Source organism: Eublepharis macularius, chromosome 9, assembly GCF_028583425.1.
Source record: "Eublepharis macularius isolate TG4126 chromosome 9, MPM_Emac_v1.0, whole genome shotgun sequence".
Lineage (NCBI taxonomy): Eukaryota > Metazoa > Chordata > Lepidosauria > Squamata > Eublepharidae > Eublepharis > Eublepharis macularius.
In genome coordinates this window covers 3,361,463-3,386,230 of record NC_072798.1, presented here as the reverse complement: position 1 = coordinate 3,386,230, position 24,768 = coordinate 3,361,463, and the positions used below count along the sequence as shown (strand labels likewise).

General features: G+C 47.2%; 1 protein-coding gene across 3 annotated transcripts; it reads left to right on the top strand.

The window, feature by feature from the left end:
* Window positions 1-4,004: 4,004 nt before the first annotated feature.
* Window positions 4,005-24,701, top strand: CALU (calumenin). 3 transcript variants are annotated; one of them, XM_054988107.1, is made up of 7 exons: window positions 4,005-4,070; window positions 14,217-14,452; window positions 17,346-17,539; window positions 18,920-19,086; window positions 19,814-19,874; window positions 21,319-21,518; window positions 21,996-24,701. In XM_054988107.1, the coding sequence occupies exons 2-7, from the start codon at window positions 14,226-14,228 to the stop codon at window positions 22,098-22,100; spliced, it is 954 nt and encodes a 317-aa protein (XP_054844082.1). In that variant the 5' UTR covers window positions 4,005-4,070; window positions 14,217-14,225; the 3' UTR covers window positions 22,101-24,701. The 3 variants fall into 3 exon arrangements, with proteins under 3 accessions (XP_054844082.1, XP_054844081.1, XP_054844083.1); XM_054988106.1 differs by lacking the exon at window positions 17,346-17,539 and adding an exon at window positions 17,095-17,288; XM_054988108.1 differs by lacking the exon at window positions 17,346-17,539 and adding an exon at window positions 17,095-17,288 and having other exon boundaries at window positions 4,068-4,134.
* The last annotated feature ends 67 nt before the right edge of the window (window positions 24,702-24,768 follow it).

Below are 24,768 nucleotides of genomic sequence, written 5' to 3'. Positions count from 1 at the left end.
GCATCCTCTTTTCTGTTTATAGCATTTTTTTTCTGCTGGAAACTGACTCCATAGTGCAGATTTTCTATGACCACCCAGCCCCCCTGCCATGACCCTGGCTCTGGACTCATCTCAGCAAGCAGTTGGTACTAGGCAAGCACATTCTTTTGTGCTTTTTTAAAGCCATAAATGGCAAATGAAGTTCAACATGGGAATGTGCAAGGTGATGCATATTGAAACAAAAAAAACCCCTAATTTAAAATATATGCAGATGGATCTAAATTCATTGAAAGAGATCTTGGGGTTATAGTGGAGTGCTCAAACAAATGTTGACCCAGTGTGCAGTAGCCGTGGAAAAGGCAAATTCCATGCTAGGAATTATTAGGAAATTGAAAATAAAACAGACAACATTGTAATGCCCTTTTATAAAAGCTACGTTGTGGCCTCATTTGGAATATTGTGTAAAAGTTCTGATTGCCATATCTGAAAAAAGATAAAGCAAAGCTGGAAAAAGTATAGAACACAGCTACTTTCCTATTTTGTATGGTATAGGTTATCTATTGCTATATGCATTACCTTGTTCTCAGTGCATTGTATTTTTACTTATGTAATACCAGTTACTGCTTGTTTAAGTGTCATGTTTGAGGCTTATGCTTTGGTCAGATTTCTAATGTTTCAGAATTCTGCAGTCCCAGTCCTATTATATTGCTTATTAGATATCTATTCCTACTGATTGCATTGATTTACTCTTGAGTCTCAGTGAGAAAGGTGGACGATAACATGAATAAACCAAGATGATTAAGAGTCTGGGACTTTTCAGTCTAGAAAACGAGGGGTATGGTGAGACATGACAGAGGTTTATAAAATTATGCATGGGGTGGAGAAAGTGAATAGGGAGAGCTTTTTCTCTCATAATACTAAAACTCAAGGGATCCAATGAAGTCATTAGGAAACAGGTTCAGAACAGATAAAATGAAGTAGCACCTTAGAAGTAGAACAGATAAAATGAAGTAGCACCTTAGAGACCAACTAGATTTCCAGGTTATAAGCCTTAGAGAGTCAAAGGGAGCTTTGACTCTTGAAAGCTCCTCCCTGGAAATCTAGTTGGTCTTTTACTAGACTTGAATCTTGCTCTTCTTCTGCAGACCAACATGGCCACCCACCCGAATCTTTACTAAACAAGTAATTAAACTGTGGAATACACTGCCGACGGAGGTAGTGAGGGTTACGAGCACAGATGGCTTTAAAAGGGGGTTAGACAGACTCATGGTGGCGAAGTCTATCCCTGAAGACTAAAGGGCATTTCCGTATGCTGAAGCAGCAGACCTCTGAATACCAGTGCTAGGAGGAAGCATGAGGCCCCTGTGCTATTTGGCTCTCCTGGGTTGCCGTTTATTTATTTGTTTGTCTGTTTGATTTTTAGCCCTCCCTCCCTGCAAGCAGGCTCAGGGCGGGTTACAATCATAAATAAGGTACAATAGGTAAAACCAATAAAATAGCATCTCAGTGCAAACATGGATATCCACATTCCAGGTGGTGTATCCTTCCCCCTTTCCCTGCCCACCATACACAAGGGAAGAAAAGGGTGGCGGTGTGGGTTGGTGAACCTCTAACTCCTCAAGCACGGGGAGGCAGATGGACCATATGCTCCCCCCACTGACAGGAGACCGGCAGGGAGGCTAATTAGATGGATCCAGTGCTGGCCTCAACCATATGCCTGGCGGAACATCTCTGTCTTACAGGCCCGCCAAAAAGATACAAGATCATGGTGGGCCCAAGTGTCTTCCGACAGACAGTTCCACCAGGTTGGGGCCAGGAGAGAAAATGCCCTGGCCCTGGTCGAGGCCAGCTGAGCCTCCCTGGGGCCAGGGACGACCAGTAGATGTTTACTTGCAGATCTAAGAGCTCTCCAAGGTACATATGGGGAGAGGCAGTCCCTCAGGTATGCTGGTCCCAGTCCGTTAAGGGCTTTATGTGAAACAGTATGCTGGTCTAGATGGATCATTGATCTGATCCGGCAGGGCTCTTCATGTGTTCTTATGTTCATATCTGTAACTATGGAAATGGACATTATGTCCCGTTTAGGAAGGGCTGTGTCTACAATAGTACAATTACTACCAATAGGTAACCGAAACCAAACTACCATCTATACAATCCCTTTTATTAGGACCAGCTACAATAACACAAGGCAGTGCACAAGTTTTTGAGTTCACCAGTCCTCCTACTGGATGTTACATAATTTAAGAAAAAATTAAAAAGTGGGTGTGGGGAGAAAAAGATATTCCAGGCCATGATTTCAAAGGCCTTCTCCCACCAAACCCGTTTTGGTGTTCTTGATATAAAGTGAGACAGAAAAAAGACAATTGGTTTTTCTCCATTGGAAGTACAAAGGCCAGGCTCCCTAATGCTGCAGTGGTTCCAAACCTGGAGGCTGGGGACCTCTCGGTGGGCATAGAGAGGTCCTCAAATCCATATGGATATTAAGCATCATCATTTTGATCGTTTTGTTATTATGTATTTTCCCAATAAATGGATTCTAATAGCACAATTATTACCATGTAGGAGGCCTGTGAAATTTTTTGTTAAAAGGGGTCCTCAGACTGCAGAAGGAAGATTCTGGCCCACAGATGTCTTTGTATAACGGAGAAGTAAATCTGGCAACCCCCATTCCGACCACTTTGCACGCTGGTCTCTGCCCAGGTCTTTCCCATTACTCCTTCGAATTCTTTTTTCCACTTCAAGATTAAACCTATCATCTCCATTGCTCCTTCCCACAGCTGGCTTTGCACTTCCAAGGGGCTTTCTAATTTGAGCGTATAAAGCTACCCTATACAGAGTCAGACCCCTGTCTGCTCTTACCAGCAGCATCTTACCCGGGTCTTCTTCTACCTTTATACCCGAGAATCTCTTGGGTGGAGAATGATGTCAAGGAGTGAACCTGGGATCGTCTAAAGGCAAAGTAAAGTCGAAGAACTGAGGTATGACAAGGCAATTCCTGACAGCCCACTTCCCAAACCCAGCCAAAGACCCTGTGTAAGTAACCACAGGGTCATTCCTGCCAAATATAATTTGCTCTCATTTGTTACATACTGCTTGTTTCTCATGAAGCCTCTAGAACTGATCTCTGTGGGGCCTGGAGATCAGTGGTAATTCCAGGGGATCTCATTCAAAGAAATATTTGATTGTACGTAACTGTCAGTAAAGACATAACTGTCAGTAAAGAAAAAAAAATTCCAGGGGATCTCCACCTACCACTTGGAAGTGGGCAACTCTACAATTGGGGTTGCATTTGCAACCTTCTCTCCAAATCCCACAGCTCCAAAACAGTCTGTTTCACCGTGGAAACGCACCTTTGCCCTCATATTTCCACAAGGAAAGGGGCTAGAGACATACCTAAAAAAAAGAAGCCAGAAATCTAGACAGGAGAATTACAGCGTTAGGTAGGAAGCTGTGCTGCTCTGCAGTAGAAGAGCAGGAATGGAGTCCAGCGGCCCCTCAAATTTTCAGGGTGGAGTTCAGTGTTATAACGTGACTAAAATGATATGCTGATTGCCAATTTTTTTAAAAAAAATCTCAGCAATGTTCATGATTCCTACCGACCCTATTGAGACCTCACCACAACCTTCCTCAGAAATCAACCCCTCCTTTCCCGCCTTTTCTAACGGCCTATCTTCCTGCCCCAGTTACGCCCTTTGCGCATGCGTTCAGGGCTTCCCCCATTCCCCGACGCTGCCCACCCCGCCACTCTGCAACGGCGGAGAGGGAGTGGGCGGAGCCCACTGTCCCCGAAGCGCGCGCCGTGAGGACGTGGCGCTTTCCAGCCAATCCGCGCCAACTGTCTCTCGCGGCCCTCCCTCCGCTCTCGCTCTCTATCTCCTTTCTCGCGTCGGACGGCAAAGGACTAAGGGGGCGGGGCCAAGAATGTACGTGCTGGGACCAATCAGAAAGCGACGAGCGAGGCATGGCACCCTCTGATTGGGTGGACTGGAGAGAGGAGGCGGGGCAGAGAGAGGAAGAGGCGGGCGTTGGTCTGTGGCGCGGCCGTTTCCGGTTGTGAGGCTACTGAGGAGGTGGCGGCGCCGGCGGGGAAGGTAATGGGGTCTCTTGCGGGGAGCTGATGCGTCCTTACTTCATTCACACGAGCGCTTCCTCCGGGTAGGGGTTCCGTTGTTCACGTGTTGGGTTCACGTGTGAACGCGGTTACGGTGGGAAGGAGCGTGTCAGAGTCGTGCTTTGGTTAGGCGACGGGCATGGGGGATGCTGCTTTCACCCCCCTCGCTTCCTCGGGCGCAGGGAGCGGATTGTGAGGCCTTCAGTGCGCTTATAGGGAGGCTTTCGTGGGCAGGGGTCTCCGGGTGGGCCTTGTAAGGGACTGCTCCCGTAGGAGCCTCTGGATATAGTCAGGTTGTCAACCCTGGGTTGAGAAATTCTTATATGTATTGTACGTATGTATTTTACTTATATGTATTGTATTTTAAATTGTCATAGATCCAGAGGAGTTAGCCGTGTTAGTCTGTAGTAGCAAAATCGAAAAGAGTCCAGTAGCACCTTTAAGACTAACCGACTTTACTGTAGCATAAGCTTTCGAGAATCACAGTTCTTGCATCTGACGAAGAGAGCTGTGATTCTCGAAAACTTATGATACAGTAAAGTTGGTTAGTCTTAAAGGTGCTACTGGACTCTTTTTGATTTTAAATTGTGTTATTGTTGTTGTAACCCGCCCGCAGCCCGCTTGCAGGGAGGGCGGGTAAAAATCAAATAAATTCCTGGAGATTTTGGAGGTGAGCCTGGGGAGGGGGGATGTGGGAAGGGGGTCTCGGTGGGGTGTGATGCCATGGAGTTCAACCTCCAAAAAAGCCATTTTTTCCAAGGGGAACTGATCTCTGTTGCCTGGAGATGAGTTGTAATTCTGGAGATCTCGCCACCACCTGGAGGCTGGCAACCCCAGGATATGGATTTCTACTTTTACAGTCAGACTTGTGTTTGCAGTGGTTGGAGCTTAAGAAGGCCCCTGCTGGGTCACACTGAAAAGGTCTCTTTAGACCAGTGGCAAGTTTCCTGTAGTGGTCAAGCTGACTATGGCAGGTGGGAGCAGATCCATGGGTCCAGCTAGAACAGAGCATAGAGATATCAGTTCTCTGCTGTTGACTGACAGCAGCTGGTTTTTTAAAGGCTTGCTGCTTCTGAATGTGGAGATTCCATTTAACCCTCAAGTCTAACTGATTAGTCTAATAAGATTGATCTAATTCCCTGATCTCCTCCATGCATTTGTTAATCATCCATGTTAGGTGCCATCGCTCTATCATAGGGCATTACATTCTGTAAATTTTATTTATTTACATTATTTATAGTCCACATTTCTCAAAGCAGATCACAAAGTGTGAGTTGGTACAGTCAATTTCAAAGACATTTCAAAAAACAATGTAAGGGTATAATAATGCAAATTGCAAAGATTTATAGCAGCAGGAATCCAATACAGAATTAAATCTGTTGTATGAAGAATGATTTCTTTCTCTCTCTCTTTCAACAACTGCGTGTTTTCAGTGGTTGACTAAATTCTGTTTTTAGTGGGCAACTCTAAATTCTGTTGAGAAATCTATTTTCCTGCTGTTTCATTCTAACTTCCTAGTATAATGAACAGAGAACCGTCAATTCTGGCTGGTAAATTATACTGAGAATATGTGACTGCCCGGAGCTCATCTAGCGAGCTTCCATGGCAGATCCTAGTCTGATACTTGGACCATTACACCTCTCTGCAGAATGTCAGGTAAAGATTTTCCCCAGCCTTAGTACCTACATTGTTTATAGTATTCTTGGCCTTGGATAGTTTGCTGTTTGCATTGTTCTCTAATTCTATAATCCTACTCCAGTCGCATTGTTCCTTGGTTGTCTTATGCTGTCTGAATGCAGTGTTTCTATCCAGTAATCTGCCTTGATTCTCAGTGAGAAAGGTGGACTATAAATAGAATAACTTCCTTGTCATAGGAGATGCTGGTAGTTGGACTTTCTGTGTGCAAAGTGTATATGCTCCATTACAGATAGTCTCTGAAAGGATGGGATATCTGGGGAAATAAAATTTGTAGAGTCAGCTAAAACAAGATCTGTCCATCTTGGAATATGAGCCCAATAAACTCATACAAATTGTCTCGGTGGATCCATCTTTTCCAGTATTCTGTTTTGGACAGCAGTCAGCCAGGTGCCTGACAGTTAAAACTGTTCCTGGTTGTTTAACCCTAGCATTTGATATTGCCATTAAATGTGGGGTTTCCTCTTTGCTCTCATGCCAGTGATAAATTCTGTCTTCTGAATAAATAATCCAAACATAACAGAGAACATAGATTTTTTTATGATTTTGGTGCCTTGATGAACTTAACAGTACAATTAGGTGGCTGTTCTTTGCTGTGTGTTGTTGCCAGTTAATTCAGCTGCTTTTCTGGAATCTCAGCCTTCTGGGGAGTTATCCCAGGAATACTTGCAGGTAGTTTTGTGCAGAATGCCCAATCCCACTCTCCCATTAGGTGTGTGATGGAGGTAGGGATTTAAGAGGCGGGGGTGTGCAGTGTTCTGGCCCTTTAAATTCTCTGCACAACCGTGGCTGGAATGTGCCGCCTGTCCCACGCTCTTCCATGTTGCCCAAACGGTTTGCCAGGAATACATGTTCTGGCCGTGGCTGGATGTGCCACTTAAATGATTGTCAGATAACACAGCTTTTACAGTTTGTAGTATTACTGAGCAATAGTAATAATCATAATCTTCTGCGTTCACAGGGGTGTTCCCTGTATCAAGATGGACTGGTTTCTTCTGCATAAAAGTATTGCTTTTATGCAGAAGAAGTGTTTGGATGTCTTACAGATTGGGTAGGGGTGTGTGGAATCCATCCTTGTTTGAGGATGGAGCTGAAATATTTTGATGCAGGTCTATAGAAGCTTGAAATATGGTTTTGGCCCTGGGCAGAGAGCCAGTTCTTTCCTCAAAGAGTTCAGTTTGGGTGGCAGCTAGGCCAGGCCAAGCTTAAAATGATCAGTCCTTCTGGGTTATCTCAGTGCCTGCTTGTTCATCTGGAATGCCCTTCCTCGGCGTAAGCATCTCAGGAGGCATAAATGCCTGCAGAGTAGGAATTTGGGTCCCAAGACTCCCCAAAAAGCTCATCAGTGGAACCTGATGTCCTCTGTTCATGGAACTGGTGTTGCACCTCTGATTTCCCCAACAGAAAATCTGGAAATTTTGGGCAGCACTGGAAAAAAAATCCTATGAAATATTTTTTGGAGTGAGTGAAAAGTTTTTGAAGACAAAGTGTTACTTTGAATGTGTAGTGTAAATATTTTTTTATGTCAGACAGTCTACAGCATTAGACATATTGTAGACATATGTGCCATATTTTCAAGGAGATAAATGTTTATTTAAATGACAAAGTTTGTCCATAGCTTATATGCTGAAATGTGGGTGATGATAATGTAGTATTGAAAACTTGGGTATTTTCAATTTTATAAAGTTATCTGACGTTAACTTTATAAATAAATATATAAGTTGTTTTCTGTTCTCGGCATTCCCCTCTACAGTTTGTAGTACAGTTTGCAGATCACATTTTTGTGTTTAGAAAGCTAAGGCTTTATAGTGCAAATTAAACCAGTTACACCTGAAGTCAGAGGGCTTAGATGGGTGTAACGCTGCTTAGCATTGTACTGTTATATTTCTAAATTTATAAATGTGTCAAATAAGCATTGTGTGTGTTATGTGCCGTCAAGTCGTCTCCAACCTATGGCGACCCTGTGAATGAAAGACCTCCAAAACGTTCTATCTTTAACAGACTTGCTCAGAACCCGCAAACTGGAGGACGCGGCTTCTTTTATTGAGTCCAGCCATCTCGTTTTAGGCCTTCCTCTTTTCCTGCTGCCTTCCACTTTTCCTAGCATTATTGACTTTTCCAGAGAGTCTGGTCTTCTCATAATGTGACCAAAGTACAATAGCTTTAGTCTTGTCATTTTAGCTTCTAGGGAGAATTCAGGCTTGATTTGATCTGGTGCCCACTTATTTGTCTTTTTGGCTGTCCAAGGTATCTGCAAAAATCTCCTCCAGCACCACATTTCATATACTTAAATCCCCCTCCCAAATTTCTTTTTTTTTCTGAAAAAATAAAAATAAATACCCTCTCTCTGGCTTAAAATTTCCGGAGATTTTACATCTCTTCCTACAATAAATCTGCTTCTGATACTCTTTGTGCAGCCGTTCCCCTCCCAGAAGGCTGCTGTTCCCCCAGGAAAACCACCTTCAGCCAGCTGCTATCCGTGCCCTTTAGAATACCTGTCTTTTATACAAAAGGTAAGTTTGGGGGCCACGTGCATGAAAGTTCATAGGGACTCTTGGGACAGGGCCAGATGAACATGGAGGGGTATTGTCTTAATTACTGTATTTTATCTGCAATTTACTTATATGTTGTGATCCGCCCTGAGCCCATTTGAGGAGAGGGTGAAATATAAAATTTAATAACAACAACAATAATAATAAGGCTTACAGGCATAAGCAGCTTCTTACGAAACATAAGGCTCTGTTTGTATGTATAAAAATGTGTAGTTGAATGTCCAGGGTAGACCCATGGAAAGCAAAGGAGTGAGTTAGGGTGGAAAGTGAGGGGAGTTCTTCTCAACCACGTTCATGGATACTTTGTGCAGCACTTCTGATTTCCATCTTGTGCACCCACCTCTTGCCGGATTGTATTGCCCATTACTATGTATGGATGTGAAAAAATTGGATGGCGAAGAAAGCTGCCAGGAAGAAAATTGACTCATTTGCAATGCGGTGCTGAAGGAGAGTTTTGTGGATACTGTGGACGACCAAAGAGACAAATAAGTGGGTCCTAGATCAAATCAAGCCTGAATTCTCCCTAGAAGCTAAAATGACAAAACTGAGGCTACTGTACTTTGGTCACATCATGAGAAGACAAGAGTCTCTGGAAAAGTCAATAATGCTAGGAAAAGTGGAAGCCGTTAAGAAAAGAGGAAGACCTAAAACGAGACGGCTTGACTCAATGAAAGAAGCCATGTCCTCCCGTTTGCAGGATCTGAGCCAGTCTGTTAATGATAGGAAGTTTTGGAGGTCTTTCATTCATAGGGTCACCAGAGGTCGGAGGCGACTTGACAGCATATAACACACACATACAAACAGGAACAGGTTCAGAGGAAGGGAGTGAAGATGGTTGGTGGGGGGGGGGTCTCAAAGTCGAAGGCCATCAGGAAAAATGGAAGGAACTGGAGCTGTTTGGCCTGGAGAAGAGAAGACTGAGAGGAGACAGGATAAAATCCTTCAAAGTGCTGAAGGGCTGCCCCGTGGAAGAGGGCCAAGCTTGTTCTCTGCTGCTCCCCTGGGAAACACTGGATCGGATGGGATTCCATTACAGAAGGGGAGATTTGGGTCAAACATTTGGAGGACCGTTCAGGAATGGAGCCACCAACCATGGGTAAGGGCTCTCCCTCAGGCTGCCAAGCTCCAGGTGGGCCCCGGAGATCTTCCAGAATTATAAGTGATCTCCAAAGATCAGTTCCCTTGGAGGACATGGCTGCTTCGGAGGGTGGACTCTGTGGCCTTGGACCTCGCTGAGGTCTCTCCCATCCCCAGGATCCACTCCCAAAGCTTCAGGAATTTCCCAGCCCTGCTCTGGAGAGAACCTGGGCAGCCGCCTCTCCAGAGGCTCTAGTTGTGGGTTTTCTGCACTGAGCTAGGGGGTCTATAAGATAACCAGCCGAGAAGGCTCCTTCTAGCTCCAGGGCCCTAATCATGCAGCCCTGTGTAGAATTGGTGGTGGTCGAGAGTGCCCTCAAGCCATGGCTGACTTATGGCAACCCCTGGTGAGGTTTTCATGGCAAGAGACTAACAGAGGCGATTTGCCATTGCCTGCCTCTGAAACCCTGGTCTGTTAATGATAGGACGTTTTGGAGTTCTTTCATTTATAGGGTTGCCATAGGCCGGAGGGCGACTTGACGGCACGTAACACCCACAGTCTGGTTGCATGTAGTTCTAGGTGTTTTGAAACCAAAAGCCATGTGGCACCTTTGCTTTGAGTGATCTTTAATGGGAAGAGCAACACCGTGTTGAATACACGTAGATAATTTAAGAGTGAACTATATTTGGAGAGGTGTTTATGGCACACAAGACCATCGCGGAGCGGCGCCAGTAACGTATGACTGAAAGGCTAGTTGAACAAGAGCCTTTATTGTTGGCAAAATACCGCTGACGTTTGGCGCTGCAGTGTCTTGGCTGCAGTGCCTGTAGCTGGAGGCCAGTCTTGTTGCCAGCAAAAGTCCTTGCTTGACTGTGCCCTTGACTTCTGTGCCCAGACAACACCCGGTAATGTTCCTGGACCTCTGGGTTGAAAAGGACATCGAGAAATGAAGAGGGCGGGTGATGGAGGCAGTCCTGACTACTCAGGCTCTGCAGGCTCTTGATAGGCTGAACACAACTGGCAGCCTCTGGGAAGAGGCATATGAAGGGCGCCCCGTGGGATAGGAGGTTTACTCGGCTGAGAAAAGAGCCAGACAACAAATCAATCCCTGCTTGGCTGAAAGCAGAGTGCCACGTCCCGTTGCTCTTAGAAAGTGTGTAGACCAACTGTTCCGGGGGCGGGGGGGGGAGTGTGCAGCCAGACAACTGGCAGTCCAGTTGCAAGTGGTCAGGAGGGCGAGATTGCACAAAAAACAGCTGGAAACAGCTACGTAATGACAACTGGTGTGGCTTTATCAGCGGGATGGACACCAAGCGTGGCCTTTTCCGTGGGATGGAAGCCTTGCCTGTTCGATTCCGCTCTGTTGTTCTGTGTGCAGAAATGCAAAGTGGAAATTAGTATCAGCTGCTTCCAAAGCAGTACAGCGAATCAGATCTTGAATGGCCGATCAGAAGCCCTGCTGGGCAAAAGATCCTCCTGGCTGTGCCCACTTCCTAAAGACCCTTGTGAGGGTTTCCTGGAGTAAACAGTACAGGCCTACATGAAAGAGAGGACGGTGTATAAGGAAGCCGTGTATGCCCTGCTTTCTGACCTCAGTGTTAGAATGCACTCTTTGAGATGGTACCAAGTATTGCCTCTGAACTTTTTCAAAAGCCTACCCCAGACAGAAAGTATAATAAATTAAATTCCAATTGACTCCCTAGGGGTTACTAACTTGCTTTTTGTGATGTGTTGTATGATTGTGGGGTGCCTGCACCCCAGAGCAATGCTGGCAGGACAGTCCCTATTTTGAGGGCCACAGTCTCTGAGCGTGACTGTCCTAAGCATCAACAAGTGGAGATGCGATTAGCCCTGTTTGTTTGAAACCTGCGTGGACCCTTCGGTCCTGCGAGTCTGTTTGCTAAAACTTGGACGATTGTCAAGTGTCTGGCGCAAAGAGCCCAAATTTGGTGTTTTTTCTTGGGATTTCTGTCGGTGTCTACTAAGTAAAGGATAAATTATTGTGGGGGTGAGGATTGGTGGCTTAGGGGCTGTGCTGCTTACTGTAGCCCCAGCCCCCCCCCAGTTTGTTTAATCCTCCAGATGCACCCCCCCCCCACAGACACACCTTCTGCAGTTCTTTAAGCAGCTTGGTGGAAGGGTGAGAGGGTGGAGCTTGTTGGCTTGCTCCAGCTTCTCCCGTCCTTCCCTCCTGAAGTCCGCCTTGCAGGCCTGCCATTTGCAGTAGGGTGGTGGGCCAGGGAAGGATAGCACATCAGCACATGCCTTGGGATAGGCCTCGCCTCCCCTCCGATGGTTTCAAATAAAATCAGTGCCGCCGGGGATGCAAGGTATCGCTTCCCGGCGTAGGTGTTATGTCAGGTGAACAAGGCTCTTACTGGGAAGCGCGAACCGCAAGCGAGGCTCTGTTGGGGCTTTGTTTCCGGTCCTCTTGGGTGCCGGCTGGAAGCGCCTCAAACTCTTGGAGGTTTTCCAGATGATGTTTGCCTGTCTTGACAGATCCCAGTGAGACATAAAAATTGATTTCCCGCAGTTGATGATACTCTCTGTGGGTCATGGGAAGACGAACCACGCTCATGTGCAGCTGCCATGGGTCTTGGGTTGGGACTAAAGTCTCAAATGCGCCTGCGTGGTTCTTAGGCGAGCCTTCATTCCTCTTTGAGAGTTCTCGGGGCATTGTTATACAGTTTTCAAAGACGCTTTGAAGACATGGATGTTCTATAGTCACAGGCAACTCTTAAATTTAATGTATTTTAACTGCTTTTTTCCCTTTTTACTTGTAAGCCACTTCGAGCACCTTTAGAAGAAAAGTGGCTAATAAATGAAATCCAAGATGCGTTTCTGCCCCCAGAAGGGTCCCTAGTTTTCCTGAGGGGAGCCTGAGGGCTTGTCTTGCTTCTCAGCTGCTGCCAGCTTGCTGTTGTCCTTTTGACCCGACTCTTCCCTTACGGTTGACCTTTTCACTGCTCCTTCAAACCGCTGTGACAGATACGCCCACAGGCTGGCTAACCCTCACTTATTGCCTCACTTTGTTGGAGGATAAAAAGATCATAGGGAAGGGGGGCAGAAACTGCACCAATTCCTTAGCAGAAAACTCTTGAAAGTTTTGTTGAGAACTGGGCTCTCTTTAACCAGGTAGCAAAAATCAAGGCAACCGTGCTAAGGTTGGCCTAGGGTGCACCAGCCTGCAGTTTTCTCTCAGGTATTGGATATAGTTGCAGTTTTGCTTATAAAAAAAATGAAGGCATTTATAGCTTTTAAATTCCATAACTATGTCAAATATTGCAATTTTATATCATTAGAAACTTATAAATAATGCAGTTTTGTGTTGTTCAGGCAGTAAGATTAGTTTAGGTTTGGTAGGACGGTAAGTATTGCATATATTTTTATTCCCTCCCCAAATTTCCATTTCCCCCCCCAAAAAATAAATGGGGGGGGAATTTCCCCCCCATGTAATTTCAACATTTCTGGACATTTTACATCTCTAGTTGTGTCTCTCCTTGTTTTGCATGTTGGAATTGTGTGATTGTATTTATGTAGTAGCTTGGGTGTTGGACTGCAAAATATTTATGTGTGTGTGTGTATGTGTATGTATATGTATGTATGTAATTATTATATTGCATTATTATATATTGATTGCCTACCCCATCTGCAGTTCCTCTCATAGGAGAGCTCCTTTATCACTGATGTTGTAATTTCCAATCTTCTTTCTAATTTGCCTTCCCCCAATCCTGTTTTACTTTCTTAAGAATCCTACCTGCTTTTAGACAGTAATTTGGAGGGCAGGAATCTGTTTCGTTCCTTGTTTAACAGACAGCACTTGGCTGCTGTGGGTTCTTTATAAGACCTTATATAGATGAGATGAGGCTCAAGTCTTAAAAGGAAAGAGTTACTCAATAATACTGATTATTTTTTTTATAGGAGACTTACAAATCATTGGCTGCTTGTCAGCCATCTCTAAGCCACTATGCATTGGCTGAACTTTTATGATGTCATGGCATGATGAAGAAACTCCAGTTTCAACTTGAGGGTGAAGGTGTTGGCAGTAGAATGTTGAAAAAGGAATGGGCCGTCCAGGCCTAGGTTAGCTGCAGGAAGGGAGGTAATATTAGCAACCGCGTGAAAATGGCAACTGGAAGAAAAGGTGGATGCTGGATCCTGAAGGGTAAGAAGGCCTGCAGAGTTAAGCAAAGGAGCAGCCAGCCAGAAAAGTGACTGGGGCAGAGATTTACGTAGGGCTACGGAACAGTAGAGATTGCTTGCCTAGAGGAGATCAGGTTGCTTTTTGAGCCTCAGAGGACAACCATTAAAGAGCTAAGAGGAGGGGGGTGGGGGAAGCATGGGCGAAGAGGCCAGGGGGGATTTGGCTGCGCTTCTCTCCTTTTAAATATTTCTTAAGAGTGCACGTGCGATCTTGGCAACTCCAGGCTGCTCACTTGCAGGATGATGTATTACATTTTAGTTTGATTCTAGCTTGTTAATTTTGGAGTGTGTGTAGAGCGCTGGTTAACCGTGTGTAAATAATAGGCTTGTGAGTACCTTAGGAAACGATACCCACAGCGCTCATTGGGACACAGTTATGCTCTTTTCAGTCTCCATTACTTCTCGTTAATTAAAGCTGGTGATGTCACAGAAAGACAGATGATTATGGCACTAATTACTTTTGTTTCCCTTGGAAGGGTCTTGGGGAAGAGGGGGCAGTTTAACAGAGTTGATGTTCATCTCGGGAAGCTCACACGTACTTCCGTGGTGTTTGTGCCTTAAGTTAACCAAGCCGTTCTTTTCTCTTGCATTTCCAAAGAGAATCACCATGAATGTGGCAATTCGGCAAGCTGCTCTGTTCCTCTCCCTGTGGGCTCTTTGTGCCCTTAGCAAGCCTACCGAGAAGAAGGACCGTGTCCACCATGACCCCCAGCTAAGCGACAAAGTTCATGATGATGCGCAGAATTTTGACTATGACCACGATGCGTTCCTGGGGGCAGATGAGGCGAAGACCTTTGACCAGCTAACGCCAGAAGAAAGCAAAGAGAGGCTGGGGTAAGAGATCATGGGGTGAAATGGCCGCGGGGGGAGGCCTCTATCAAGGAACTAGCCAAGCAGCCTTCTCCTTCAGAAGTGTAGCCCTGGAGGTGTGGGCGGTGGGTGTTTCCTTGTAGGGCCCCAGACTAATTCCTTGGTGGGTTTTTGTGTGCGCTGCCCACTACCCCAGATTTCAGGGGGCTCTGGAAAACTTTACACACTGTACTCTGAGAGCGGGATCGGTCATTTCCCGCAGTGTTAGAAAATTCTTTGCACGTGCCTTGGAATCATGCATGGAGAATTTCCATGCAACAAAGAGGAGGAGGAAGATTTGCGTGGGCCCTGCACAGTCCAACACGCTTGCCTCTAAACTGGGTTGGAGCTCATTCTAACCATTTTACTCAGAAGTAAGTCCCCCAACATTCACTGGAGCTCAGTGAAATTAGCAGAGGAGGCTCCCTGCGAGGTGTCAGTTTAGTTGCTGTTGAACCGTAACAGAATTCAAGCACGTGCTGGGTTTGGGGCAGTTTGCTGATGTTTTCTGAAATTTGGACAGGCTTCAGTGGATCCGTGGCATTTACGAAGAGCAGTGCTGATAAACTAACCTATTTAATGCATTTGTTCCAATTAGCTCCACACCAAGCCCTTGACTTGATAGGCAGAGAGCTGGGCCCAGGGACTCTCCCTCTACAGTGTAGGTGGGATGCCGCCCCCCCTTCAGTGTCAAGTAGCAGTGGTGGCAGCTGCGGTTATATTTGGCCTTGCATTCCTGGGCTTCTGTTGCCCTAGACTTGGAAGCTTTTCTCGGAAAATAAATCTTGCAAGTTCAGCTGTCAAGCACCCTGACACTGGAAGGCCTTTCTTAAACCTGCCATAGGCCTTTGGTCATGGAAGATGCAAAGAGCCCAGCAATCTGTTCCTTGCTGGATTCACTTTTGTTATTCGTCCAGCAATGTAATAAGACTAACCTCTTGATTCATATCCTGATACTCATCCCCGAGTCAGGTGTCTGGCACAGTTGGTGGCTATATGTCCTGCTTTGCTGGCAAGTGGGCTTGGGGCACGGAGAAGGGACTACAGCCGAGATTTCTGCACTGCACCTCCACCCCCCCGCCCCCCAAACTGATCCATAGTACCACTCTGTTGCTGAACCTAGCCAGGATTTCTGTGGAAAAGGGGGCTTGGCAATGCCACCGCTCACAGCCTTGTCCCTTTTAGGGAGAACCGGGCTACCATGTTAGACACCGCTGTATTAGGTGCTGCCCAGTCAACCTGCCTGCTTCATGACAGGCTCTGCCCAGACGATGCCTGGCAAAACAGTGAGGGATGCATTTGCAGTGTAGACAGCGGTGCTCTGTGATTGTCGAGTAGAGCAAGCAGGCTGTGGGGCACCTCCTGGCTCTCAAAAGTCTCATCAGCAGGAAGCACTGTTCTTCTTTGGCCTATCCTTTGGGCACCAGGTTTCAGACTTGGGTAGACTTCTTTAGCATGCTCCGTGATGTAAACGGAATAGAGAAGAGAAGAGAAGCCGCAATAGCTGTAGTGTCATGTAGTAGTGAATGATACAGCCAAGAGAAGAATCTGATGTCAAAACCAGAAGGACTGTGTGGTGGATGGGGCTGTTGCTGAAAGATGACGTTCAGCTAGCTTGACTTCCCTTGCACCCGAACTCTGAAACTCGGAGTCCGTTGCCCACCTGGCCACAACAGCCTTGTTCTCTCCAAAGACTGGAAATAGGCAAAAGCCAATGGTGCCCCTCCTGTACCCAAGCTGCCTCTCTTCTTCCCCTATAGGATGGGAAGTTTTATCAGTTTGCTGCCGCCTCTTTCTCCTCCGAACAGCAATTGCAGAGGCAGCCACCCGGGCGCATTACTCAAGAAGCGATCTGGTGCCTCTCTCTGGCTTTCCTTGGCTCAGAGTCCTGTCACTGGGATTGTTTTGCATGTTAATGTTTTAACTGATGGACTGTGCTGGTTAATGGGTTATTATCTTGCAGTCCTCTGGAAAGCCTAAATGATTCTAAGCCATTCTGTGAGCCTGAAAAGAAAAATCTGGCGGTGGTGTTTTAAAAGTTGGATCTGGCAGCTTTCTTCGGGAAGGGCCAATAAGCCTGTGGGTTTATTTTAGAACGATCGCATCCTGCTTTCCTTTCAGGCTGATGTCTGCCTAGGCTGACCTTACTGTTTTGCCTTTGTGTATATTCCGCCTATTGAGCACACACTTTGTGCATCTGACAATGAAGGCTGTAGTCCACAATGCTCCTGTTAGTCTTTGAAGGTGCCATAAGACTGCCTTTTTTGGGTTTGTCGAAAGGGTGTGTGCTCAGAATATTGACAGATGCAATGGGAGATGGGGAGAGAGGCAGTCTGTGTGTTCTTAAATGGCTGAAGGCTTTGAGAGTGAAGCCTGGCACCTTGAATTGTGCCTGGAAGATGATGTCATGCTCAGGGCAAGTGCTTAATTTCCCAGCCACCATCATCGGCCAAGCTGCCCAGCTTTGCACATTCCCTTATGGAGCTCTTCCTCCAAGGGTTACTGCAGAGCACCCTGCAGCTTGCTCTTTTCGCTGTGACAGTTCCACACGGCCCCACTGGGTAGCCCCCAGTTGGTCTCGATCTCGTTCTCTTAACTCTTGCTGACTTTTTCTGCATTTCCTACAGAAAGATTGTAAGTAAAATAGATGAAGACAAGGACGGGTTTGTAACGGCTGAAGAGCTAAAAGCCTGGATTAAGTTTGCCCAAAAGCGCTGGATATACGAGGATGTCGAGCGCCAGTGGAAGGGGCACGACCTCAATGAGGACGGGCTCATTTCCTGGGAGGAATATAAAAATGCCACCTACGGCTACATCCTAGGTAGGTCTCTGCTCTGGGCAGAGCTGGTGCCTTGAACCCTGCTGTTTTGTCTTGTAGAATGATTGTAGATAAAATAGACACGGATAAGGATGGGGTTGTGACCGAGGGGGAGCTGAAGGCCTGGATTAAGAAGGCACAGAAGAAGTACGTGTATGACAATGTCGAACGCCAGTGGCAGGAGTTTGACATGAACCAAGATGGCTTAATCTCCTGGGATGAGTACAGAAACGTGACGTATGGCACTTACCTGGGTAAGGGGCGAGTGGACAGAGCAGCAGAAAACGTGTCCGCCTGTCGATAAAGCAGAAGGGCCTGTTCCTGGCCGGCCAGCCTGCCCTCCTAGCAATACAAAATGGTTTGAGAGTGGGCCTTGCTGTGCCCCTCTTGATGCTGCCCCCTCCTATCCACACATAGTAGAAGAAAGCAGGTGTTTTCCTTCTCTAGAAATGACCGATTCCTGTTCATATGGATGGGCAGAGAAGCAACCCTCAAAAAGTCTAAATTTTGAACGGAGAGGCAGGTTCATCCCTCTGCTTTGTTGATGCTTTTTTAGTTCATAAATGGGTCTGAATGGTAATTTGGTTTAATGTACTGTGGACTGTTTATTAACAGTGAACGTCTCCTTGTTTGTTGAACCACTTAGGGCCCACGCGGACTCCTTTCTTGGGACCCACTGGATCCCCTCTGGTGTCCTTGGGCAACAGAAGAAGGAATATAGTCTCCATGTACCTTTAGTGCAGGGATGGCCCCATCTGTGTTCCGCAGATCCTAATGGAGCACGGAGTGACCTGCCCTCGGCATGGCTGGCTTGTTGAATCTCTTGCTAAAGGTGGCCACACCTAGCAACAAAGACACTCTTGGTGTGGCATGCAAGTGCCCCATGATGCTATTTTCACGTGACTTCTGAGAGAGCCCCTTGGACAGTTGTCGCTGTGCCATTCCAGAATATACTTGAGATTCCCCTAGAGCAACATTTGTATGAAATGTCACTTTGCTTACTTGTTTGTTCCAGTTTGGATGCTCTTGGGAAACTGGGTTTTCCACCCAGTTCCCCACAGCTTTGTGGTGCCCCTGTGTACCTCCCAGGATTTTCCTGTCTTTCCTACCATCTTTTCTAAATCTGCTTTACTGTGGCTGTTTTGGGAAAGATCACAGCAAAGCCAAGTTGGTACCCATGTAGACGAGAAAGTCCTGATCTTCCCTCTCCTGCCCCCACTGGCCCAGCTCCAGTCCTCTGCAGCAGCCCCCACCCCTCTGCTGGAGGGCTTGAAAAAAAAATCTGCAATTGATGCATTGTCGTATTGTTGTAGGGCGGTAAAGTTGAGCTCGCTGTAAACACATTTCCCGGCTTCTGCCCATCCTGACTCTGAAAAGTCCCCGTTGGCAAGAGGCAACCTGATTGCAATGCAGTGCGATTTTGTTCCCTTCCCATGCTTTTAAATTTTATTTTGCTATATGAGCAGAGGTTTGAGATGAGCGAAGAAGTCCTGTTTCTGGAACGGTGCAACTTTCCCCTCCAGGGAAAGGCTGCGACGTCATTCCATGTGAACTGTAGTTCGAGTAGCTTGGATACGGACCGGTGATCCTGGGCTCGGGTCCTCTAATGGTGGTTACCTTCTCATGCTGTCCAGATGACCCCGACCCCGACGATGGTTTTAACTACAAACAGATGATGATGAGGGACGAGCGGAGGTTCAAAATGGCCGATAAGGATGGCGATCTGATAGCGACCAAAGAAGAATTCACGGCCTTCCTGCATCCTGAAGAATACGACTACATGAAAGACATTGTTGTGCAGGTGAGTGCCGAGGCACGCAGGCTGAAAATAGGGAGAACCCAGAAAGGCACAAAAAGGCATTTGGGGTGGGATTGTAGAACCGGAGGGGGGGGGATCCAGCACAAAATCTTGCAGATGTATCTGTTTAAGGCAGCAAGGCAGTCAGAGAGAGGAAAGGCTTTTATCCCTAATAATATCCTTAGCTGAACCGTTCTCCCGCAACTGTGCTTCTTCAAGAACGCCCTCCCTGAACATCTGTATTGTGCAAAACGGTAGAAATGTGGGGTGGGTGGAGCCTCCCTAAAACCCTTCGGTAGACGGGTCTGCCGTGTAAGGGAGCATGCGTAAATGGGCAGTTGGCGATTTTTAACTTCTCTGCCCCTAATATCCTGGCCTTTAACCCTGCTTGTAGCAGGAATGTCCTAAAATTGGTCTGACCAGAGTGTTGGTGAAACATCGGGAGGCCCTTCCCAGGGGCTAAGCCCTTCTGAGAGCCCCTTCCCAGGACACACCTCTCAGTCCCTGAGTTTCAGGCTGGCTAGATTGGATGGCCCCAGTTCCCAGGAGCATTCTTGGAGGTTGTGAAACCTGCCCTGGTACAGGGTCTAGAGGGTCCTTAGGTTGTAGAAAGTAGTTTGGCTTAAGTTGCTCCTCTTCCTCCCACCTCTCATCACTCTGTAGTTAAGCAGGTGCCCAGTAGAGCTTCCTTGCGAGGGAGCCAGGTGCTTATGCTAATTTTTCTCGCTAGGAAACAATGGAAGACATCGATAAGAATGGAGATGGCTTGATTGACTTGGAAGAATATATAGGTGAGCAGCGGGCTTGAGTTTCCTCTCTCTCCCCTCCTGCGTCTTTTCTTCTTATAAGTTTACAGAGATGTTTTCTCCAAAACTTCTCCCCTTGGCAAAAGGGAGTCTGGAGGGAGGATCTGCTTGGGAGAGGTGCTGCATCCTCCTCCTAGCTTGAGAGTAGAATGGGAATGATTCTGTCCTTTTAATTCCATGTTTACGCTGCCTGAGCAGAGTGAGGCCCTGTCCCCGTGACCTCTGTTAGAGACACGGCCGCAGAGGGGAGCCAGGAGCAAGCGGTCCCAAACATGGGCATAGCACAGGACGTGTGTCTTTATGATGGGGCGTGCTGCTTTTCAGACATTCCTGGATGGAGTTTGTGTGTGTTCGGTTTGTATGTTTGTTTTTGGTGAACACACATCGGAGGGGGCAGGGCCGGGCCAGGCCAGCTCCCCCGGTACATACATGGACTGGCCACTACATCCGTTGTGTGTATGTGACTGTTAATTTGCAGGGTGGGGGTTGAACTCCTGGGTGCTGAGCAATCTGTGCTGTGCGCCATCCTTGCTTCCCTGAGTGCCACGTAGCAAACAGGGGAAGGTGAGCATTGAGTGTCCCGGGCATCAGCATGTCTTGGCATCCTCACCAGCCACGCGGGGTCTGCAAAATCCTGGTATGGTTCTCATGTCCAAAATAAATTGGAACGATAGTTGGTGGAGTCAGTTTTTTAAAAAATGGAGTACCTCATCTCCCCCAGGTTTGAGCAAACCTTCCCCCTTCTCTGCGTGTGTGTAATGTGCTGTCAAGTCGCCTCTGACCTATGGCAGCCTTATGATTGAAAGACCTCCAAAACATCCTATCATTAACAGACCTGCTCAGGTCTTGCAAACTGGAGGACGTGGCTTCTTTTATCGAGTCCAGCCGTCTCGCTTTAGATCTTCCTCTTTTCCTGCTTCCTTCCGCTTTCCCCAGCATTATTGACTTTTTCAGAGAATCGTGTCTTCTTATGATGTGATCAGGATAGACTCATTATACCCGTTCTTTAAAAGCTCCTCATTTCCCCCCCTTTCCTCTTCCTTCTGGGTCACTCCGTGCCCAAGTCCTCTTTACCTTCCTCCTTCACCTGGTGCTTCCTCAGGGCCTTGCTTCATCTCTGCCTTTTACCTTGGCCCCTTTTAGGAGGACATCAGTGACCCAAAGGGATACTGCAGGCCAGCCAATGGCCCCCAGAGGCCCCTCCAGACTGCCCAGCCCCTCTGAAAGGGAGGCAGTGGAATCAGTCACTTCCAGGAGCGGCAGCATCCTCCCGTTTGTTCATTATAAATACGGGTTTCATTTACGGACAGTCATTCTGCCGGCTGCCTTCCAAGATCCTTGAGGGGGGTGGGTTGAAGTCCAAATTGAATAACTGTGTTGGGGGAGAGAGCCGGCTCCTGTAATCATGCTGTATGTGCCTTCCTGCTAGGTGATATGTACAGCCACGATGGAGACGCTGAAGAACCCGAGTGGGTGAAGACAGAGCGGGAGCAATTTGTCGAGTTCAGGGATAAGAACCGTGACGGGAAGATGGACAAGGAGGAGACCAAAGACTGGATCCTGCCCTCAGACTACGATCATGCTGAGGCAGAAGCACGGCACCTAGTTTACGAGTCGGATCAGAACAAGGTGAGATGGGTGGCTGACCAAATGCCTGGCCAGGCTGGTGCAGTTCTTCTCTTGGTTGGCCCTAGGACTTGATGCCATTCTGGTGTTCTTCATATCTGTAAGGCTTGCCAGAAGAAGCTCCAGCTAGTTCATGCCCAGTTTGTGGGCCTTGTGGAGGGGGGCTCCAGTCACCCAAGCCTAAGTTTCCCTACCCCATCTTCTGCTCCTTTGTCAGATGCATCTGACGAAGAGAGCTGTGGTTCTCAAAAGCTGACGATGCATCTGACAAAGAGAGCTGTGGTTCTCAAAAGCTTATGCTACTATAAAGTTGGTTAGTCTTAAAGGTGCTACTGGACTCTTTTCTATTTTGCGTCTGTTTCAAGGGGGTTATGCAGGAGGATTTGTGCGTACCCAGACCTTCGTGTCTCTGTGGCTAGCAGTTGCCCAGGTCTCAAGAGACTGGGGCCCTCATGTCTTCTCTGTCTTCTGCCCTTTCAGGATGGAAAACTCACCAAAGAGGAAATTGTGGACAAGTACGACTTGTTTGTGGGCAGCCAGGCCACGGACTTCGGCGAGGCCTTAGTACGACATGATGAGTTCTGAGCCTGGGGAACCTTCTTTCGTAACAAAAGAAGAAAAAACATAATTTATTTTTGATGGTTTCTGGACTAACGTGAGAAACTCTCACTGCTGAGACTGGCGGTTTCAGGCAACAACACAAAACAACCACCACCAAGATAACCATCCCGTCCGCCCCTTACTTTCCCGTGGGGACGGGTATTCAGAGGCGTTCTGAAAAGCATTACGACACGTGGAAGTTTTTAGTTTGTTTTTATAGATTTGCTTTTTGTTTTTACATCTAACAAGTTCTGTTTATTTTTGTATTAATTTTTTTTTTGTCCTGTGTGAGAAGAAGAATACATACCCTGAACTGTTAGGGCTCAAGCAGCACTAGTTTTCCCCCTTTTAAGTGTTGTGTGTTTAGTGATACCTTTGTGATAGCAAAATGCCAGAGAACAAGGAGGGCCAAGAAAAACAAAACACAAAAGTGGCAGCCTCTTGTCTGATCATTTCTTTTAAAGGAGGGGACGTTTCAGTGGAAGGGTGGGGATTGCTGGCAGAATATTGTTAAGGGAGCCTTCCGGTATAGTCCGCTATTACTGCTCTCGGCAGTGATGAAGATTTTCCCATAATGCACCTTCCACATTTCCTCAAGAGCCAGGAATGGTCACCCAGGGCTCTGTGTGTATGTGAGATTAGCAGCCCCTCGCAGTAGGAGTCCGTGGTGTCTGCAGATCTCTGGGTGCCTGTTACCCTGGTTATAAAGCCTCCTGCAACTAGCATCCTTTCAGGGGTGGTTTTGTGCAACAAAACATTCAGGGAATGGAACGGCTCAACCAGCGCGGCTCTAGTCCTCCACCTGGCCCCTGTCTGGTGGGGTCTCTGCATGGTTTCAACCCGCTGCTCCTCATGCATAGTTTGAAATCAGAAGCGTTGGTCAGGAGCCTGAGGACCCCTCAGCTTGGAGTTGCCAGTGCCCGACCTAGAGCTGATCCTTCTAAAGGAGGGGTGGTGAATGTAGTGTTGGTGTTGGAGGGCTGGGAGAAAGGGGTCACAGCTGAGCGCGCCTGGGGATTCTGCATTTCTTGAAGTGCCTTTCTCTACAAAGAAAGATCAGGTTTCCCAGGGCAAACTTTGCCCCCAAATAATGCCGATTCCCTGGCGGCCGGATCTGTCTTCTCCCACATCCAGCCCAGCGAGCAGTTCAGTATTAAAAGCCTCCCTCAGCAGTTTTCTGACTCTCAGTGGGCTTCAAGGCCTCAGCTGCTCGGGTTGGCCTTGTGCTTACCTCGATAGGCAAACCACTCCCTCTCTTGCCGGTGTGTCCTGGAATGTAACTTGTCTCCTTCGCTTCCATCTTTTTAACTAGGGTGCTTATATTGGAAGGCCGGATTGCAGCCTCTCTTGCCTCCCCTCCCTCCTGGAACAACGCTGCTCTTTGGGGGCCCAGTTTGCACAGAGCCGTGGCTGGGAGTGGGGCTGTGGCACTGGCCGTAGCCAGGTGCTGGCTGTGCAGATTTGGAGGTCCAAGTCGTGGAAACTTTGGGTCAAAGCGCTTGTTCATTGTGGCTGGAGCCTTTTGCCTAACTCCTTGTTAGTCCTTTGAACACTACAAGTTAGTTAACTCCCCCCCCGCATCCCTATCATGGGCTTTACTGTTTCCTTTGGCTTATGAGGACTTGAAGAATAAAAGGCTTGAAACGCTATCCGTTCCTGTTAATTTCATAGAATTTTTTCTTTAAAAAATTGAGATGATAGGAAAGCCAGAGGGGGTGTGTGGTTGTATCTCATGTCCTGGCCAGGAGTTCATAAAGTCTGTGGGCAGGTTGTCTATTTCAGCAGTTTTGGGCTTGGATTTACATTCGATAACACCTGCAAGTACCTTTTAAAAAAAAATCAGGGAAGGAAAGGCACCTGACGGTGCTAGGAGCAGGGAATGATCGATCCCCTTTGGCTCACAAGGGAAATTGAGGATTGGGAATTTAACAGATTGGTTCTCCTTTTTCATTTTGAAGAGCTGAGGACGGGAAGGGAACTTTTGAGAACTGCCTGCCTGCGCAAACTGGCCCAAACTATCGGCACTAAAGGGCTGTTTGCTCCCTAAACATGTTTCCATGTTGACTTTTTTGGGTTCAAGCAAGAGCACTGCCCAGGCACTGCTCAGGTGCAGCCCCTGCCAGTCCCTAGCTAACCCAGTCTGCCAGTTTGAGGGAAAGGATGCTTGTGTGTGCAGCGCACCGGCACCACCCACCTGTCGGAGAACCAAAATGGGTGTTGGCGCTTCCTAAATATTTTGTTCCTTGACGCTGCTTGGAATGCTGAAGAAGCAAGGTTCAGATGCATGCCGAAGCCATCCCGTTACGTTGGAAAAACACACGGAGAGCTCAGTCTTGGTTAGGCCGTTCTGCACTGGCTGGTCTGTTGTTTATGCTCTCCTTGCAAAGCTCTTCGCTGCACAGCCCCTTTGTTATTCAAGCCAATATAAAGCTGGTGGTGAAAGAAACTGTGTTATCTTGCCCCAAAGTTCTCTTTGTTGCCCCCCTTTTAGGAGGTTTCATTTTGTAGAGTGTAAATGGAGTTTTATATAATGTACAACATACAGATAAAACTGTGTCTTAATAAAAACGTTTACATCCCTCTGGACGCCGTGTGTGTGATATGTTTGCATCAGAAGGACAGGTGGCTTTCGGTCATGTTTCACTGGATCAGT